The 15164-nt window shown below is 35.5% G+C and overlaps 1 protein-coding gene across 1 annotated transcript in view; it reads right to left on the bottom strand.

The window, feature by feature from the left end:
• The window catches only part of LOC121429979 (RCC1 and BTB domain-containing protein 1-like), a 30940-nt gene extending 16011 nt beyond the window's left edge, over positions 1 to 14929 (bottom strand). Inside the window, exons 1-5 of the mRNA XM_041627248.1 lie at positions 14803 to 14929; positions 9535 to 9864; positions 7448 to 7598; positions 2386 to 2476; positions 1074 to 1141 (exon numbers count right to left, since the gene is read on the bottom strand). Of these exons, the coding sequence (XP_041483182.1) occupies positions 1074 to 1141; positions 2386 to 2476; positions 7448 to 7598; positions 9535 to 9842 (618 nt within the window). The 5' untranslated portion in view covers positions 9843 to 9864; positions 14803 to 14929. The remainder of the gene's footprint in view (positions 1 to 1073; positions 1142 to 2385; positions 2477 to 7447; positions 7599 to 9534; positions 9865 to 14802) is intronic.
• Positions 14930 to 15164: the final 235 nt, after the last annotated feature.

Raw genomic sequence — 15164 nt, 5'->3', positions numbered from 1 at the left:
ATAAATTAGCATAATTAATGAGACATGAGATTTTTTGCCGAATTTGATGTTATAGTTTTGTAGATAATGCCATGGGTAACGCGTGTGCCAATTTTCGTCGCGATCGCGCGATCAACGGCCGAGATCATAAGGGGGGGCTGAATCAGCCCCCCCAGTCTTTATAGGCGTCGAAATAGCCCAGTCTATTTAGGGTTAATAAAGCACATAGATTAAATTAACATCTAGAAATGAATGGATGAATTTACAATTTGGAGGTAAAGTAATTGTATTAATGAGCCTACCATATATATATATAAATCAAACATACACAATGGACTCATTATTAAAAGTAGTGGGCTCAATAATGCTAAACCCTAGTCACATATAAATGCAGATCCTCAAGTTTTATGAACTAGATCCATACACTTTCAGAATTATGATGCAACAAATACCCCCCCAAAAAAAAAATACATGGCCAAAGTTCATTGACCTTAGTCATGTGACCTGAAACTCACACAGGATTTTCAGTGACACTTGCTTACTCTTGCTTACATAAAAATTTATGTATGCTCATGAATTTCTGGATTTTTCTTTCTTTTGGGGGAAGGGGTGGTTAAAACATCATTTATTCACATGATTCTAATCATTTATCTCAGTAGTGACACTGCTTGTTTTTATTTCATATATCTTACAATTTGTCAATATGTTGTTTTTTCAAAAAAATGTGGAAATAAACTTTGAACTTTGACTAAGGGAATCAAAACCAATACAATGAGTCGCATTTATAGCAATAATAATAATAGCTGGATTTATAAAGCGCTTTTTGCCTGAGGATACAAAGCACTGCTACTATTACCCCGGCTTTAGCTCGAGCTACCATCACCGGCGCTCAGTGCATTCAAGGAAATAATCCTGCTGGGTAACCATTCACCTCACCTGGGTCGAGTGCAGCACAGTGTGGATAAATTTCTTGCTGAAGGAAAACACACCATGGCTAGGATTCGAACCCACGACCCTCTGTTTGAAAGGTGAGAGTCAGAACCACTAGACCACGACGCACCCATGCAGAGGAAAGTAATGATTTTTTTTCTTACCTCTCCACTGTCGATAACAGCTAGGGATGAGGTCTGGCCACAGGCAATTGAGACAACACGTTTTCCACCTGACATATCAACAAAAACATATTACATTCTAGTTCAACATCATATCATATTATACAGATATTGACTAATGGGGTGTGTAATTTAAACATTCTTTGGACCGCTGGATTTATATTTTCCCAAGGGGTTATATTTTCCCAAAGCGCGCAGCGCTGAGGGAAAATAGTAATCCTTTAGGTGGTCCAAAGAATGTTTTTTTTTACACATCCCATCAGTCAATATCTGTTATATTAGATAGCCTCTAATGATGAAGATAAAGTTAGGCCTAACGATGCGTGCAGCATGTTTATGATATTCACAGTGATTGATTGAACTGGTATAGATCTAACGTTAGATCTTGATCTATAGATATCTAAGTAACGTTAGTCTAACGCAGTGAACGACCCTTTTCTATTCAAATCAACTTTGTTTAGGCCTAGCCCTAGATCTAAATCTAAGTTAGAGCCCAGTCCAGGTCAAGGACCCAAGGCAGGCCGATAATGCATGGTAACATCTAATCCACAAGAGGGTGCCATACAATAGAAAACTATATTCATGGACACATTGATTTCAATCATATCACGTGACGCGCTATGGACCAATCGCGCTTGGCTATCTGTCTTGGCTATCTAATAATAATCCTTAGTGTGGTGTTTTTACCAATTTGCACTAAACAATAAACTAAGAGCAGCAATATATGTGGTATTATAAGATTTAAAGGAAAAGTCCACCCACAACAAAAAGTTGATTTGAATAAAAAGAGAAAAATCCAATCGGCATGACACTGAAAATTTCATCACAATCTGATGTAAAATAAGAAAGTTGAGACATTTTGAAGTTTCACTTAATTTCACAAAACAGTTATATGCACACCCCGGTCGGCATGCAAATGAGGGAACTGATGACATCACTCACTCACTATTTCTTTTGTATTTTATTATAAGAAACAATGCAGCAACAGATCATGTGGTGTGCAACCATCTATAATAATGATAATAAATGCAATTTATTGAGTGCCATATCCATCTCATATGAGATGCTCAAGGTACACAATTGAAGGGGGGGCAAACAAAATTACAAGTAACAAAAAAAATCATTGATAAAATGAGTTAAAGAGGTAAGTTTTTAGCTTAATCTTGAATGTCTCGACCACTTGCTATCGGGGATCTCCAGTGGGAGGGAATTCCATAGCCAAGGGGACCCACAGAGATGAATGCCCACCCCCCCCCTCCCAGAACTCTAAACAAGAACTCTTAAATGCACTTACTCAAGACAGAAGCAACTTTCCTAGGTGTATTGATATTAGCAGTGGCACCAGAACCAACCTGACCACAGTTGTTGTAACCCCAGGCAAACACCTGTTTGAAATAAATCAAGTATAAGTTATGAAAGTGAAACATGACAATTTTGTGTTAATGCTCTAAATTTAGTGAGGAAGTCAAAATAATCTGCAAATAACCATCTGAAGGCAGTCTCAATGTGCTTTACAGTCAGAAAATAGATTTGATAAAAAAATAGTAAAACAGTAACAAATTCTACAATTACAGAACTGTAGCCTAAATTGTAACAATTTTTGCAAACTGCATGAAAAAATTATCGAATTTATCTGCACTGGTGTGACAGAAAGCCACTCTGGTATAATCTCTCTTATTAGGCCTTAAAGGGGAAGTTCACCCTGACAAATAGTTTATTGTAAAAATAGCAGAAAAAATAATAAAAAATATTGCCGAAGGTTTGAGAAAAAATCATCATAAAATTAAAAAGTTATTAGAATTTCAATTATTTGATTTGTGACGTCATATGCGAGCAGCATTCCTACATGGCCAATGGTAAAAAATCAATGAAATGTCATTTTCTCAGAAAATTGAAAATGGTTTTCACTGTAACTTTTGTATATCAATAGACAAGTCATTTCATACCCGATCATGAAAAGAAAACAAAACTAGAATTTAATTCGTCATGCAGACGAATTAGGTGGTCTGTCTTTATTCTCGCCATCGTAATCACTATTACCATGTTCATGCAGATCAATATGATCTTCATGATGACGACGGAATATTCATTATGGATGGAATACTTGTGAAAGACGGGAGATGATAAAGCACTGTTAAAAGGGTCTCTTTCATGTATGACAATACATGTGATATGAAACAAAGTAATTATAATCTGTTTTATCATGCGAAATTTTAACTTTTATACCATTAAATTATCACGAAGGATCATGTACGAGGTGGTAAAAAGAAACAAAATGGAAAAAAAATCTTGTTTACCCCAGGACTCGAACCTGCGCCCCTGTGAAAGCAATTCAAATGCGTTATCCATTGAGCCACGATATTCCCAATAGAGAATACACGTAAGCAATTTTGAGAATTACAATTCCAATTTTGCAAGCGAAATACGGGCATGATCCCGGCATCTGATCAAAAAATGGAGCGCACATTTTCGAAAGCTTAGAATCTCGGCTACAACATACTAAAAGCTCAGGGAAAACTGACAAGAAACAATGGAGATATGGCTCACGAAATAGAGGAATGTCGAATCTAGTTTTGAGAAAAAGTCATGTCCCATAGAGATTACACGCAAAACACATGTGATATGAAAAAAGCAATTATAATCTGTTTTATCTTGCTAAATTTCAACTTTTATACCTTTTAATTATCATAAAGGATGATGTAAGAAGTGGCAAAAAGAAAAAAAAAAGTGAAAAAAAAAATCATCTTGTTCACCCCAGGACTCGAACCCGCGCCCTTTAGAAAGCAGTCAAAGCCACGATATTCCCCATAGAGAATACACGTAAGCAATTTTGAGAATTACAAGTCCAATTTTGCAAGTGAAATACGGGCATGATCCCGGCATCTGATCAAAAAATGAAGGGCACACTTCCGAAAGCTTAGAATCTCAGCTACAACATACTAAAAGCTTAAGGAAAACTGACAAGAAAAAATGGAGATATGGCTTACGAAATAGCGGAATGTCGAATCTAGTTTTGAGAAAAAGTCATGTCCCATAGAGATTACACGCAAAATGAGGAAAAATGACATGCCTCTTTTTATCGCTGTTTTACGCAATGATGCATTTCTCAAAACGAAAATTCATGATAACTAAGGAGAAAGAGTACATTCTAAACTACAACATATCGAAATCTGGGCGAAAAACGATCTATATTCGAGAAGTTACAACCAAATTTGCATAAATTTGATGACGTCATTTTTGAAAAAATGAAATTTTTAGTTTAGGCGCCATTTTGATGACGTAACGATATAATTTAGGGACAATGGTGACATGAAATCAAATCTACAACTCATACTCTATCGATATATGAAAAAAAAATTGGGGGTCAACGGATTATTTAAAGAGCTACAGTGAATTTTCAATAGGCATGTTTTTGCCCATATATGGCCTATAGTGAGAGCTCGCGCGCACACGTGCTGCAAACTTTAACGGGTGTTAATTTCGTTATTAATGGTCGTAGAAGGTTGATCAAGGTATCAAATTGTTCAGAATTTTATTATCAATGAAATGATGTAAAAAAAACGGTGTTTCTGCTTTGCGTTAAGGCGTTACGCGCGGAAACGCGCGCGCATGCGTGCGCGCGTGCAAAATTTTTGAAATGCTTAAAATGACCTGAAACGTACTCTCGTTCGGTCAAAAAGTGATTTTGAGCATTTTGAAATTTTGACGCGCGCGTACGCGCGCGTCGTGACCTCCAGGTGACCTTTGATGACATGACCTAATGACCTTTGACCTGAAGTTGATGTGATGTTAATTTGACTGATTTTCGATAATTGATAATGGAGATATGATTGATAATGTGATTTTACAAAATGGCGCCTAGATGACGTCATCATGACCTGATGACCTTGAAAAGCTTATTTTGACGTGTCCATGACAGATCCTATAGATGACATGAAATTCAATGAAATTGACCAAGTCCATTTTGAGATAACTTGGCGACAAGAAAATCCGTAAAAATAAAGAAAGAAAGAAAGAAATAAAGAAAGAAATAAAAGGCCATGCGTTTTAAGTTGGGCCCGCAAATAGGTGGTATCGTTACATTTGCACGACAAGCACAGAAATAATTAATGGTATAAAACTTGAAATACATGTGCTACATGGGTATATTTGGTATCATATTAAAGGGAATCTTTATACCAATTACTTAAAAGAAAAAGAAATACTTAAGATTACTTCATTTACTAGTAATTAGCAATTATGTAACATCAATCGGCCATTTTTGCATGGTGGTAGACGAGGGGAGCATGACGAGGGGAGCATAAATTTTCATTTCATTAAGAAACTAAATGTGTAACATCACAGTACCTAAATATGTAATAGTTTTGGGGCTCACTAGCTTATTCTTCAATCATAAGTGGGTCAAATTTGAACTTTTAAGTTTAAAGGGTACCTAATTAAGCTTATTAGTATAATTAATTGATGTAAAACATGAAATTAACATGATTGAAATTGTGACTGTCTGATGTATAGGAAATGAGGAGTTCTAAAATACAGTTGTGGGTTACACTTTGAATAAAATTTAGAAGCTGCATAAATTTCAAAAAGAATAGCACAAACTAATTAAAGGCTTCAGAGACAAATCAATCTATTTTAATAATTATGACCTCATGGTTTCAATATTGACAGCGTAAACTGATAGTGATAACTTTGTGTCAGAATCTTCAGATTACTATGGTAACATAATAGATATAAATACACCTTTTATGCAATTTAAAAAAAAATGAAAACTTGTTTGTTGCAATAAAGTCCTCATCTGATTCTATTTACTTTTTTCATAATGTTACATCACACTGCTTCTATAAATCAGTAAATGACACATATTTGGCTGGCACAAAAGTGTTCAGAGAATATTTTTCCAAATTATAAAAAAAAACTAAACAAAAAACTACTTGAGAATGAAACTGGTACAAAGATTAAACTAAACAGAGGCAAATATACCCATAGAAATATGTTCTGTGCATTGACATTCAATTGACCCAGTACCAAGAGACCATGTCCTGCAGAATGTTGAGCAAGAGGGTATATTTAAAATATAACACTCTAAAATAACATAAAAAAGTATTTTTGCCAGGTGTCTGGATTTATTTATAACTTGTCAGTTGTTTTTGTTGACACTAATTTTAAATAAGCTTAAGCAGTAATGAGAACTTTTCATTGTGCATTCACATTTTTCCTATATTTACATGTACTTTAAACCTGACTCTCAGTTGTCAACCTGTGGTCCACCGGTCTTTGAGCCAAGAGGTGACAAATCCCACAATTTGAGTCGAATGAAATCATTTTTTATTCATAATAACCACAGTAAATATATTATAATATACTGGTTAGTGTTTGCAAGTGTATTTATGCAACTAAAGGCAAGACTAATTAATATTTTAGGGGTAAATCAAGCATTGATACATATTTACCCGCAAAAATTGTGATGTGAAATTTGGTCTTAAAAGATGATTGCGCCCAGTTATTTTGGTAGAGTTATCCCCAACAAGTTATATATCACTGGAAAGGTCTCACTCTAAAGAGTTGAAATATGCATGTTATTTCCCTATAGGGTGTAAAGTTTATCTGATTCTCAGATTTATTGGGAAGTATGTTTTTTTCAGTTTTCCACATTTTTACCTTTAACTTTTTATGACATTACCCTATGCCTTTTCTGATTGCATTTTTGAATTCCTCAGACAATTTCCTTTCAGAATATATATACTTTTATGGGTAAAGGATGTCAAACATAAGAAAAAAATACAATTGTATAAAATGGTGCGATTTTCGAGGAAAATTTGAGTTGTAACGGAAATGGGCCCAACTCAAAACGCATGGCCAAAAAGAAAATTCTGACGAAATTAAGAGGTGATCTGTCAAAGACAGACCACCTAATTAAGTCATCAGGAACCATACAAAATTTGAAATTTATACATTTTATATTACATAACACATGGGGCAGCTGCTCGTTTATGACGTCACAAATCCAAAATTTTGAACTCTAATAACTTTCTTACTCTTTAACGGATTTTCCTCAAACCTTCACCAATATTTTTTACTATTTTTTCTGCTATTTTCACAACAAAGTTTTCTTCAGGGTGAACTTCCCCTTTAAGTATTTCATACCAAATAAAGTTAGTGAATGCAGATACATAGAAATTTAAAAAACAAATTAGAATACAATGTTTCAATGCAATGTATGCTTTGTCATGTGTATGTACATACCAGAAAAAAATCATTATATTGAAAAAAGGTGGGGCTAAGAACCGATTTAAACATGATCTGTTGAGTTGGATGAATTATTTAAGGGTGTTTGGTTCAAGTGAAACATTCATTACCTCTCCTTTATCAGTGAGAACGAGACTGTGGTGACTTCCGCAGGCTATTTGAGAGACCTTACATGTACCAAGGTTGGTTGAGATACGGTGAGGTACCAGTCCTTGGCTTGTGCTACCGTTGCCGAGCTGACAGTATCCATTGTGACCCCAGCTATCAACAAAGAGATAGAGAGGTTCATGCTGTTTGGTGAATATTTCAATAATAGCAGGGATTATCAAGGTGATGTTGGTGGTGGAGGTGGTGGTGATGATGATGATGATGATGATGGTGATGATGGTGATGATGATGGTGATGATGATGATGGCGATGGTGATGATGATGATGGCGATGATGATGACGATGATGATAATGATAATAATGATGATGAAGATGATGATGAAGACGATGATGACAATGATCGTCATGATAATGATAATGAAGATGGTGATGATAATAATGAAAATGATGAAGATGATGATATTGATGATCATGATTTCTGCTATTTACAAGAATATATTTGCATCCTTATCATTTTTACATAAAATTTCATCCAATAGTTAGTGATCTTGTGAATTTATAGTCCCTTTTTTTCTCATCAATTTATCAACTTTTTTTCTTTATTCTAAAATAGATTTGCATCCAATTTCATAAAGAAGTAAAATGACTATTACAATTCATAATTCCTACCTGCAATATTTTTCTTGGAAAACAGAATGATCCAAACCCCTCAAAAAAAGTTCTGCAACTCAAGTTTGAGTGCTAATAAATTTCTTAGTGTGCCATCATCATATGTAAAAGTGCTATCATTGGAAAGTATGATTATTCCTCTTTACGATTATGTGTCATTTGTAATGCTAGTGTTATCATGAAATACACAGACATGATAATACGCAGCAATGTTAGACATGAAATGTTGCAAAATGCGTCGTTTCCAATAGCGAATTTCCAATTGTTTCGAGGATGGACCGAGTGCATTCACCGTCACCTGCATGGTGGAAATTCTATAGAAATGGAGACTCTTGTTAGAAATCAATGCATTTTGCAACATTTTACTTCTGACTTTTCTCAATGTTCAGGGTGACTGCATATTCCATGATTACATAATCACAGCAAATGGCATGTCATTGTAAAGAGGAATAATTTAGCTTTCCAATGATACCAGTTTCATCTTTTATACTTCATTAACCAAAGAGATATCATCCCCAAAACTGAGTTGCAAAACTTTTTTTGAGGGGTTTATATAAATTTATGAAAAAAGTTAATATTTCTTAAGAATAGAGATTGTTTACCAGGAGGTCTTTGTTGTATTTTTGTTAATATTTAACAGGAAACAGCATCCCTGTGGCAATAGAGTATCAATATACCAAGTGAATAAACCCCCCAAAAAACACCTTCCCACCGACATGAAAAGAACTCATCATAAATTTTAAAAATGCAAAATGTCTCTTTGGCTGACTTGACGAGTATTTAAATTGTTATGTTAATTCAATCAAACGATATTTTGCAACCGGGTTTACTGCGACTCCTGTAGGATTATGACTTCAAGGACATCTGGGTTCATTCATTGCAGCCATATAAAACTACATGTCTGGCACAAAGAAAGTTTAAATGTCTAGTTACGTGCTGTATAAAAGGCATAACAGCATTGGTCAGATCATGCCAAGAGGACGTGCACTATTGCTTATTGATCAATAACAATGTACGTTGCATATCATGTACGCATCTAAAACAGCTACATGCCAAGTTCAAAATCATTATTTGTTCGGCCACCACTCATACCACTAGTGATTAACTACATGTAGGGTCTGAACAGCAAACTACCGTAAGCGGGCCGATGTGTGTTCAGAGCAGATTTGCATTTACACATATTCATGACAACAAAATGATGCATGTTCATGTAAGTCCCAACAAGTCCCAAACCGAGACCGCATTTTGATTTGAGCAACTTTGGATGGGTTGCCATGTACCAGTAGATCTATTTTTTTTTGGGGGGGGTACCCTGATAGGAACAGAGCTGGACTTTGAGGGGAAAAAGCTATTGAGGTATAAAGGTTAAATCTTTGTGAAACACCCCCCCCCCCCCCCCCCCCGGTTCAACGACACCTACCTGTAAATCTCCCCATTCTCGGTGGCAGCAACAACATGCGGTCCACTTCCGAACGCAAGGGCATTCACACCCTTCTTACAAAGGGATTCTATCTTCCGCGGTGCCAAGCTGGACTGGACATCCCCGAGGCCGAGACACGCGTTGTGATTGTTCCCGAAGGCAAAGACCTCGTCGTCCTTGGTGACATAGATGGCCTCGTTGCCGGCGCTCCCGTAGACACAGGCAAGCCTTATGCCACTCGCCAGAAGATCGTCAGCGAGTAAAGAAAATATGGGCCACTTGGCAACATCGTAAACGTTGGTCATCATGGGAATGTCTGACTGTTGGTGTCTATTTGAAAAAAAAAAGAAGAAAGGTTGTCTGAGAGATTGAATATGATCCTCAAAACTTATACTTGATGAAATAATCCCTTAGGCAGCTCATACAGGAAGATACATGTACATGTATACTGGGATGATGTTGTCACAATAGAGCCGCTGGAATAAGTGTCATGAAGTGCAGAAATGGAGATGGATAAAAATAGCAATTGACAGTTATTTAGTAAAACATGCTTTGCCGAGTGCAAGCAAAAACCAAGCTTTAGACTTTAAATCATATAGGGGGCTGCATCATTCTGACGGCAGGGAGAATAGCCTCCTTGAAACTGAACATTCCTCTGGTATTTACAGATCTGCTGGGTAGGTTGTTCCAGTTCCTTATCATTCTTGGATAGGAGAACTTGAAGGGGTATCCAAAACAATGATGCCTTGAGTGCCTGCTAGTGTGAGTAGTCTAGTTCCAGAGCACTGTGACCAGATTTCACAAAATGAAATACTAAGCACAAGACAATCGACACGAGCAGAACGACCAAGCCGGGTCGACCGAGCCAGGTCTTTATTTTTTTTTAAATCAGTAAAGAAGGCTACACAATGTTAGACTTGTAAAAAATCATAAAGAAAAGGAAGGGAGAGTGAATGAAAGAATGAAGGAGAGAAAGAAAAGAGGAATGAAAAAGGACGAGGTGAGAGGAAAGAAAGCAAAAATGAAAGGGGAAATGAAGTAAATAAAAATGAAGAAAGGAAGAAAAATTAAAAGAAAGAAATTTTGAATAAAAAAGGATAGAACGAATAAAACATTTCCATCATTCTTAGAAATGAATAAAGAAAGGAAGGGAAGATGAATGAATGTGTGAAAGAAAAATGAAAGGAGAAAAAAGGGGAAAAAGAAAGTAAGAAGAAAGAAAGAAGGAAAGAAAAAAAAATGTTTCCTTCATTCTTTGAAAGAAAAAAGAAGGAAGGGAAAGATTTAAGGGAAAAGAATGAAAAGGGAAAAAAGAAAAAAATGAATGAAAGAAATGATGAAAGAGAGGGAGGAAAAAATGAACAAAAGAAAGAAGATGATGGAAAGAGAGAAAGAATGAAACAAAAAAGGAGGAAGGGAGAAGCAAAGAAAAGTTTAAGGAAAGAAAGAATGAAGGAAATAAAAAAGTAAATTAAAAAGGAAAGAATGGAAAGAAAGGAAAGATTGGAGATAAAGATGGTACAAAAAAGCAAGTAGGATGGACAGAATTAAGGATGAAGAATGGATAGGAAAGAAAGAAAAATGAAAGAAAAGAAAGAAAGAAAGAACGGGGAAAGACTCAAAATTCAAGCAAACAAAAAATCAAATCATGTAACAAAAATCTTAATATTTAGGGGATTTTTTTATATATTTTAAGAATTGTTAGAAAACTAAAATGTTTTAGAAATGAATAAAATTTCAAAAGTGAAACATTTGTAAAACTTAAAAATTAGATGAAACATCGCGGCATCACTCACAGGCATCTCTCATCCCATTACAAGTTCCATTGATCACAACGAGATTCAAAACCAAAGCTGAAAACTCAATAACTTGCTCCTCCAATTACATCACCAAATCAGTATCTGAGAATCCTTAATAAATTTCCTGCCAGTTTTGTGATCATTTTGGTGGAAAACTGCTTATCATGTGACAGTATATTTGTGAGATTGTTTGCACCATTGAGAATCTACATGTAGGTATGTGACAAAAAAAATGAAAATCCTCAAATCTCAATGAATTTGGTATCATTTGAAAGCCCTTAAAAAGACCTTTCAAATGATACCAAGAACTCAAATTTTCATCAAGAAATTATAAAGTTATTCCAGTTTAAGTCGCGCATATTTATCCAAATTTGTGGTCACTGTCTTAATGTAAAGTCAATGGAGTGCATAACCGATTTTTGTGACCATTTTGTGACCATTTTGAACCCAAGTCTTCAACGGGCTCTAACTTCTTTGTTTTTGAGCCCTTTGAAGTAATTTAGGTATCAATGGAAAGGTGAAAGAAAACTCAATTGATGTGTAATCATTTCACTTGGTAATTTTTCTTCTTATGTGTAAAATAATTTCTTTTAATTCTAATTAATTATGCAAATTACAATTACTCGCCTCTTTTTTTTGCCAAATGAAAGTGATAATGAGAGATAATTTGTATATAATTTAGTTGGCATCAAAACAGCATCATGTAGATAATTTCCTAAATGAATTTGTTTAAAGTATTGTTTTTGTAATTTCTAATGTATTTCTTTGTTTTTCTGATATAAATTACAATTAGCTCTTTTTCAACTTTAGTATTGTGTACATGTATGTATGGGGTCTTTTTTTTACAAATGAAAAATATAATTCCTTTTGTACATGTACTTTGTATGGTATAAAAATACAAGTGTGCTTTTCTGATGTATTTGATTGTTTCACCAATTCTTTATGTATTTTATTGTTTCAACAATTTGTTTATAGATGGATAATGTACCTTTCATTTTGGAGACCGTGGGCATTCGATTACAATTTTTTTTAGGAAGGATGAGCAGCAGAGTCTGAGGGTGTAAAGATGTAGCATTGCATGTAATTCAAGTATCAAGAAGGAAACATAAAAATTAAGCTTTAATATATGCATTTCTTGGATATGTATGATTACAACAAAGGCCATGTTCGAGCACTCCTTTTTTAATGAAAAATAAGTTCATATTCTAGCGTGAAATCACTGAACATAAATAAAGCTCTGAACAGCAACAAAAACAGGCATCAAAGCTCCAACACTCAAAACAAGAGAACAAAAGTGACACAAAAACTTATACAAATCCCATCCCCATTTCAACTTATGAACACAACCCCCCCCCCCTGCACCCTTCTTGAAAAAAAAATAATTATAATAAAATAGAAAAAAAATGAATAACATAAAAAAAAATAGACAATAGAGCCATGTGGAAGTGAAATATTTCCTCTGAGAGTGAAAAATTAAACAACAAATTTTTTGCATTTTAATCATGGGCGGAAATTGGCCCCAAAGGTAGGGGGACGCTGGCATCGGCGGCGAAAGCCAACAGTTTTAGGGGGACCACCAAATTATTTTGATAATCAAAAAATACACCAAAGGTTATCAACCAAAAATTATAGGGGGACGCAGAAAACTAAATTTGACAAGCAAAAAAAAAAAGAAAAGAAAAAAAAAAGGTTATCCAAAAAAAAAAAAAAAAATTGAGGTGGGGGGATCGTCCCCCACCTCAAATTAAGGGCGGGGGGGTACACTTTCCCCAGCTTTCGCCGCCTATGGATGCTGGCAACTCTGACAAGTTAAAAAAAAAGTTTATCCCCAAACTGTTGTAAGGTCATTTTCACCCCAAAAAGTTTGACCAAAAAAGAAAAAAAAAAAGAAAAAAATGTATTATTGTTACATGTCCCCCTATTATTTTGGGTAGGGGGACGTGTCCCCCTGGGATTTCCACCCATGAATTTAATTTTAGAAAAGTCAACATTGATATTCCACTGTCAAAAGCAAATCCAGTTTCCAAATGAAACGATAATCAACCACCTAGATTCTTGAGTCACATAACCTTGGGATGATAAAATCTTTCTGTGACAAATGAATGTATTAAAATCAATATCAGAATAATTATCTACGGTATAATGACAGAGATTTCCCAAAAAAGGCACAACATAATCATCAAGTAAGCAATTTACGATCTAGTTCAATCCAGCATGAACGACTCACTATCGACCGCTCCCATCACCCTGCCAACCGCAGGCGCATCGGGCAGCTCGACTGACGAGAGACCGGCTGTGACAAGGGTAGCATCGCCCTGCCAACGGCAGGCGCATCGGGCAGCTGGACTGCCGAGAGACCGGCTGTGACAGGGGTAGCTGGCATCTCTTATATCTGGACTGCGCAACGTCAGAATCGCGTAAGTTTGGATTTTTTGATAATTCAAATATATTTCCAGTCAAATTGTATACCTAATCGGATTCTTGTTTTACTTACCATTAAAAAATTTCGAACATTTACGCGTCCAAAAATTTGATGAACTTTCAAGCTCCGAATCCGATATCCACACTTTACAGGCGAGTATCCACATTGAAACTTATATGTACAGAAAGAGCACATCTTCAGCTGTCTGTTAAAAGGCACGAGATTGCACCTACTATGTGCGCATGCGCATTAAACCCCATTTTCAATGAGCCGCCCAGACAGAGGCGATGCCACTCGTAGCAAAACCCGCGCGAAAACCGTGCCACCAAAACCAGCGCTCGCGATGCCCCGTATTCGCACATAGCTACTACATGCCTGTGTGTTTGTGTGTAGATCAAAGAAAATATATAGTCTACATAACTACACTGTATTCGTTTGTAATATTATTGGGGAGGAAGAAAATCATTGCAGAACTTGCAAAAGTTTACAATAAAAAACCTAATCGATTTTATTATTGTTTCTGATTCATCATCTGTTGGTAATTTAATGAAAATTTGATGAAAATTGTTCACCTTTCTATATATTTGTTCAATATTCTGATACATGTGAAAAATAAATCTTACTTGGCGTCCCGAGAAAGGTTTGTCAAAACTTAGTTAGAATTTTTAAGTTAAATTATCGGAACACCGGGACAAAGCAGGAGCAAAATAAACAGGGGAGATTCCCGGGAAATAAAGCCTTAAAGGATGTCCGGTCACCCTGTTCAGAGTTCCTTTCACACATCTGTGATCACTGTAATCTTCAGTGCCCTGCCAGAAAGGGACAAAACTAGGAAGTCCAATCAAAGCCAATTACTACTTGACAGAATGAGTCATCACAAAAAAATACAAACAAGCCAATAAAACACCACACCATAACACGCGAATGGGACCGAACTACCATGTCATTCATTACAATCACAATGGAAAACGAAACGGGAGCTCTACTTATGGCAACTAAATGGCAACAAATAATAAAATACAGCAGTCAATAATTCTTCCAACCTACCTGAACAAAGCAATACACCCACAAATATTATTGTCAGCGGAATTCGATCGTCGATTCAAGAGTTTTATTATAGGCCTATAAAATCTTCTTAGAAAAACTAATGTTGTTTTGAGGCCTATAAAAGTAAACAAACAGTTGCGTTCACAAGACAAATAAAAAAAGGGAAAACCTCAGACATTACTAAATAGTAATATTTTGTTGGGAATATAACCTTCTTTCAAAATTCTTTCCACGAACCTATTGTGCTTATTTTCCATTGGTTGATGAGGCCTTGCATTTTCATATTTGAAATTTGTGTCAAATCAGCTTTTCCAAGTAGCCACTGTCACAATTTTTGAAGAAAGAAAGCAACATAAAGGACA

Source organism: Lytechinus variegatus, chromosome 16 (assembly GCF_018143015.1).
Source record: "Lytechinus variegatus isolate NC3 chromosome 16, Lvar_3.0, whole genome shotgun sequence".
Classification (NCBI taxonomy): domain Eukaryota; kingdom Metazoa; phylum Echinodermata; class Echinoidea; order Temnopleuroida; family Toxopneustidae; genus Lytechinus; species Lytechinus variegatus.
This window is presented reverse-complemented; position numbering and strand designations above follow the sequence as displayed.